Source organism: Argentina silus, assembly GCF_951799395.1.
Source record: "Argentina silus genome assembly, chromosome: 12".
Lineage (NCBI taxonomy): Eukaryota > Metazoa > Chordata > Actinopteri > Argentiniformes > Argentinidae > Argentina > Argentina silus.
The window spans coordinates 4085026-4091032 of NC_139666.1; the positions used below are offsets into that span (position 1 = coordinate 4085026).

A 6007-nucleotide genomic window follows, 5' to 3' on the forward strand; every position below is an offset into this window, starting at 1 on the left:
ATTCATGTCTGTTTCGCCCCTGAACCTTCTGGATTCCAATTCGTCACAGAGACTGCAAAGACATGAGCACATCGCCTGCTGAACATCCATAGGATAAATAGTACTGAGTTGTAAGCTAAGCAAGAAAAAGATGTGCCAAATATCATTCTTCAGAGGTGAGCGTCTTGATTTTACACGATATTGCAATAAATGTCTAAAATGACGCTTGCCTATTTTGCCTGTTATGGCCTATTTCACGGATCCCCGCAGGTGCAACAGGTACTGTCTGGGGTGTGTCTCATGAAGAGGCCTATATGCTGTGTTATTGGGAATGTGTGACTTCAGCCGCAGCTTCCATCGGAGCAGGCCCATGTTACAGCCTCCAACAGAATCACAACGACGGGAGGATATTACAATTCATCGCAGGTGCTTCCCCCGCAAATGCTGCCAGATTTCCTCCCAGGATTGAACACACATCTTAATAAAGTTAGCCAGGTTTTGGGGGCATGCTGCTACTGCCAGCAGCTTGTAGCCAGACTTCTCTGGTGATAGTCCTTCTCAAAATAGTAGCCTTCATTTAATCATCATGAAGAAAGTGACTTCATGCCATATTTTTCAAACATAGGCAAATGTAGCCCGTTGAATCATGTCAGCCACCCAATTCGATGTCACCTTTCTAACGTATTTGTTTTTATTAGATGACAAAGGGCTTGAGAACCGTAAACACATCACTTTTATTATAACTTGGTGAAATGGAGTAGATGTAGCACTGAACTGTTTGACCCTGAAAGTGGAGCACAATACGGTCCTTTCACTATTTCGATTTATATCTAACCACGTCTGGGAAAATGAGATGTAAACAATTTTATGCTTTGAGAGTGTGGGGGTTGGATTGAAAGGAAAAATTAAGAGGTCTGGTAGGGGTCCGGTATTTAAAAGCAACTAGTTGTCGTTATCTGCGGTTGTTCGGGCTCCCTGCTCGTTAAAGAATTCCCTTCAAGGCATTGCTATTTAAATGATTACTTGTTATTAAAGCGGACGAGGCTTTTATATTCCTGGGTTTAAATCTGACTCGAATTTCCCCCGCTGTTAATGAAGCTATACGGTTTTTATTACGGTTTAGCCGGTGTTTTCTTTCCACAACAAGTGGGGAGAAAAGGCTTAACAAAAGCTCACACTAAGCAGTGAAAAGAGTGTTTGTTTCTCCTTGTCTACGTGATTATCCGGAGAAAACATGGGGAAAAAAACTTCCACAATCATTGTTAATAAGCCTTGTCACACAACAGTGTGATATACAGTGCACTGTAGATAGGTTGTATGCACAACTACAAGGCAACTATTTCTGAAGTAGGAATTGAAGCTCCAACTAAATGGAAGGGATCAGAAGAAATAATAAGGTTTGACACTATGGTTTATTTGATCTTTAACTATTCATTTCTGTATTAAATTATTTTACATCAAAATAGAATCAAGGGAGTAATAAGCCATGACACCACTACAGTTGCTACGGTAGTCGATGAAACATAAATCAAGGAGCTCAACTACATCGTTCAAAAAATATGTGTTTTAATAAATAAGCAAAACATTTACATTGGACGGAGTTGGCAAACTTGCGAAAGTCAAATCAGGAAAATTCCATGCAGCGTACCTCAAGAACGTAATGATTCTAAATTGCATTGGTCCCTTTACAAGCTGATACTTACAGTTATGTACAATACGTATTCGAAACATTTATATATAATTCTATTTAGAGTTCTTTAAAACAAAACGAAATATATCCCCCCCCACCCAAAAAAAAAAAGATAACAGGTCCTTCCTGCTGGCAACTAACATCACCATATCGACATTATTGACACGGGAAACTGATAAGACTGTCTGAATAAGGCGCTTATCACATTACGTCTCTTGACCACGTCTCTGAGGTTCTGGGTTCTTCAATAGATCCTTTGGTGTCTTCATTCTTTGTTGAAGTAAACAGTCTGTAACAGATCAAAGAAAAACACATGAAAATGTTGATCATTATGACATTGCCTTGGGTACATTCTGCAATCAGTTCCTGAGAGAGATGACTGTTGTTAGATCGATGACGTAATTGCGTTGCCTATTTCTCTTCAGGTTGGCACAACTGTCTATTGAAACGCTCCCTGGCATATAGGAAGTCATCAATGAAACAATTATTTGCCCCTGAGTGGAACCATCTGCCAGCAACGGAAAGGGATTTCATTTTAAATGATCATAAACCACAGTAGCCTACATAGTTGCATCACTGGAAAATGCCATATGGTGGCCAAAATACAGTGCAGGGGATATCGTTCTGAGCACCTGTCCGATTTCGGATGTTTTAATTTCTACAGAAGCAGGCTATAAACGTGCAAAATCCACAATTTGTGTGTGGAGTAGGCATGAATATAATGCATGATGCTATAAAGCCTTTTAACCGTATTTCGAAGATGATAGGATATACAGGACTGGAATTCTTATAGGCGTATCATTTAGACAACGCCTCTTTCGTTTGACAAATTATTTTTGTATTCGTCAGAAATATTTGTCTTACTAATAGATGCTTAAGTGAACGAATTTAACCGACCTTTAGACTACATAATAAGAAATCAATGCAAATGAATGTGTTTATTACGCTGTAACACGCATGAAGAGTTATGGCTGCATAAGACATATAGTGCTCTGTGCACATCGGCCTAACAATAATTCTAATCTTTGGACTAAAAAACATTAGGAAAAAGGTAATAGTGTCGCCTCATGAAGATAACATATGAATATTCAAATCAGATTTACACGTCAGTGGAGAAACGTTTTTTTTTAATGTAATTCATGGTTTTCTTTGTTATTTTCTTGACATTCCACGCAGGCCAATAAAACACAAAGAAGCATTGACAGCAGAAATGGATATGGAAAATATGTCCCGTCTAGTTTGAGAAAGGCTACCTTCAAATGTACACTGTTTACACAAATCACCCTAGTGTAGTTTATTTTTCCTCTTTAAAGAAACGGGTGGTTTATATGACAACAAAGCCTGGCTGATGAGCGATTATACGAGTGGGCGGTCTGTAAACTACACGGTACCAGTCTACGAGAACTAAACAAACCCAAAGCAGTCTTTACTTCAGTGGACATGTGTCATTCAGTGTCATGACTTTCAATAAATGTTTACTAAGTCTTCAGTCTTTGAGTCGTGTTAGCCTACACAAGTTGTATCAGAGGCCTGTTGTGTAGCACACACACTGGGCCTAAAGCCTACTAAAGTCGGTTAACGTGTGCCAACGAGACTCCCTTTTACAGTGTGCTATCAGTCCTGGGTTCTTTGGATGCAGCTCCTTTATGAAGAAGACACATTGAGAATGTGCCAAAAAAATCGTCAACTACGCATGCTTTTTCAAGACCCCGCATTATCCCCAATGTGTGAGTATGAATTACTGAAATGAAATGAAAAAATGGTTCTAGACAAGAAAAAAATGATCTCTCCGCTTGTTGTGTGTCACGCACGGTACTGACGCATACATTAACCAAAATGGCTTGCTCCACAGCTCAGGGACGCACGGTTTGAGTGTTCTAACAGTATGCAAGGACCAGGGAAACTCCACGAAACGCCGTCGCGATTGTTGACATGTTGCCAGTTGGCCTAAAGCTCTCGCATCTTTAATCAAACGCTGGTTTGAACTTTCTGGCCTAAGTCGAGCGTTGCCATTCCTGCGGTCTCTACACAGGAAAGCGTTCCATTGTGAATATAAATGAAGTGATGGGCTTTTCATGGCCGTTGCGTTTTGGTGCGGCATACCTCTCTCCCCTACAGCCCTCTTGTCTTAAAACGTCCTGAAGAACGGACAAGGATTAAGAGCAAGACCCACATCTCACCGCAGGACTTTAATGTGTTTTCGAGCTGTCTTGCCACTTACAGTGCGGAAAAATCCCCAACGTTTTTAGTCTGTCACTCCCCAAGTCAGTGGAGCATATTTTATAGACGAGGTTAGTAGCTACTTCAGTGCTTGGCAAGTAAAACGGTTCCAAAAACATTATTTATATTAATACGCCGAGTTCCCTTGTTCCTAACCATAGGCTAACCGTATTGTCATTACGAATCATGTGTTCTATTTTCTCTTTTTGACATATTGAAAGCTGTGTTTTCCTGTTTTTCACGTAACGTTGTTGTAACGTTGTTATCCGACAGCTGATGGAGGACTTGTCAAACTAGGTATTACCTTAGCTCCCGCTCAGATCATCCACATGGCCTTGATATGAAATTCACATTTCCAAGCCTAGTTCGAGTAAGACGTTATCATGTATGTTATCAAAATGGTTAGGGTAAGGTACAAATGTTATTGTAAATAGTAACATTTCAGAATGATTAATGGCCTTCTCTAATTCACCATTAGGGCTATATCTTTCACTATTGTTAAAATCTTATTAATGACATATCTATTAGCAAAATTATTGTGAAATTAGCCTAGAGGTAACATGAATTCATATCAGCAGTGGACTCTAAGGTATGACTAGAAATATCAAATGGCATGATTTATTTTCTGCCCTATAGGTGTTTTTATTGTAATTTATGAGTCTCAAGTTCGTTTGTGTTAGGGTTAGGGTTCATTAGCTAAAAACCTACTTGTTTTCACAGCTTTATTTCATCCTATTGATCATATGATCAATGATAATAAAAAACAATGTCTTTTCCCATGTCTTATTGTGTTATCACCTACCGCCTTGACATTGAGTGATAGGTGTTTTCTTTGTAGATAATTTCAACTAAAATCCTAACTTGTTTTTACAGCCTTATTTCATCATCATCTTATTTTATCAATACTAATAATAAATAATGTATTTTTCCACGTCTTATGGTGTGGCCACCTACCGCTTTGGCATTAGTGAAGGGCTTTGGGTTAGTGAGTCGCAGACATGGACCACGCGCCCTCCATCCTCCACACCGAGAACGCGTAACTGAGTCTCTCGTGCGCAACGTAGCTGCAGCTGGACATCTTGTTGTCCATCTCGTCACTCTGTAGCACCTGATAGAGGAAGTCAATGTATCTGGAGGCCAGCTTCAGCGTCTGGATCTTGCTCAGTTTATCCGACGGTAGCGTGGGGATGATTTTGCGTAAAGACGAGAAGGCTTCGTTTAGGGACTGGGTCCGCTGCCGCTCCCTGACGTTCGCCAGGACCCGCTGGTTCTGCAGCTCCTCATAGGACTGCGTGCTGCTCGGGCTCGGTTTCTTGCCCCTTTTCACGGAACCCGGACTGCTGTCCTCGCTCGACTTTTTACTGTGTCTCCTCTTCCTCCCGAACCGTTTGTGTTGTCTGTCCAACTCCTCCTCGCTGGTCGCCAGGCTATCCACAGGGGACGCGGGAGAACTCGAGCCGTCTTCCATTCCCTTTTTAAAGAAATGCAAGGATAGCGAAGAAAAAACGTTCTCCACGTTTAAAGCCGTGGTTAACAAAATATGTCCGTGTATGCAGGCAGACGAGACAGAAAACTTAAAATGTCTTACTCTACGGTTATGCTTCCCTCTACGCCCCGGGAGAAGGATAAAGCCTACTACTTTCACATTTACGCTTGGCACGGTTCTTCTCTCGCAGGAAGTTTTTCCCCTAAATTTTTTTGGGGAAACTTTATCCCAGTTTCAGATGCTAAATAGTTGTGTGAGTGGAGGGGGAGGTAGTATCGGCCTCTGATTGGTCGACTAATAAACAGGAGGGAACAGTTTTAAATTACACTCCATCTGTCTAGCGGGACCTTAGTCAGAACAGAATCACGTCTCGACAATCAAATATGAATCACAAAACTATAAGTAGACCTGTAATTTGTCATATTGATAGTAACTGTTTATCTCCAATATCCTATGCTTAATTAAATGTACTCGTTTATTTTGTAATTAATGTTGTTCCACAAACAATATACTTTAATTGGATAATGTTAACAATACCTGGTTCATGCAATAGTTCTATATTTTAATGGAAGATTTTGTAACACTTAGAGCACACAGTTATAATATATGTGCGGATTATAAGACTTGTTATA

At 40.4% G+C, this 6007-nt stretch overlaps 1 protein-coding gene across 1 annotated transcript; it reads right to left on the bottom strand.

The window, feature by feature from the left end:
* Positions 1-1537: 1537 nt before the first annotated feature.
* twist2 lies at positions 1538-5547 on the bottom strand. Its single transcript, XM_083682315.1, has 3 exons — positions 5478-5547; positions 4844-5360; positions 1538-1958 (listed from the first exon to the last, which is right to left on the bottom strand). The coding sequence occupies exon 2, from the start codon at positions 5355-5357 to the stop codon at positions 4872-4874; it is 486 nt and encodes a 161-aa protein (XP_083538441.1). The 5' UTR covers positions 5358-5360; positions 5478-5547; the 3' UTR covers positions 1538-1958; positions 4844-4871.
* Between the last annotated feature and the right edge of the window lie 460 nt (positions 5548-6007).

What these genes read in the sequence shown, in the direction of transcription:
- twist2 (XM_083682315.1), bottom strand. Translation starts at nt 5,357, where the DNA reads ATGGAAGACGGCTCGAGTTCTCCCGCGTCCCCTGTGGATAGCCTGGCG.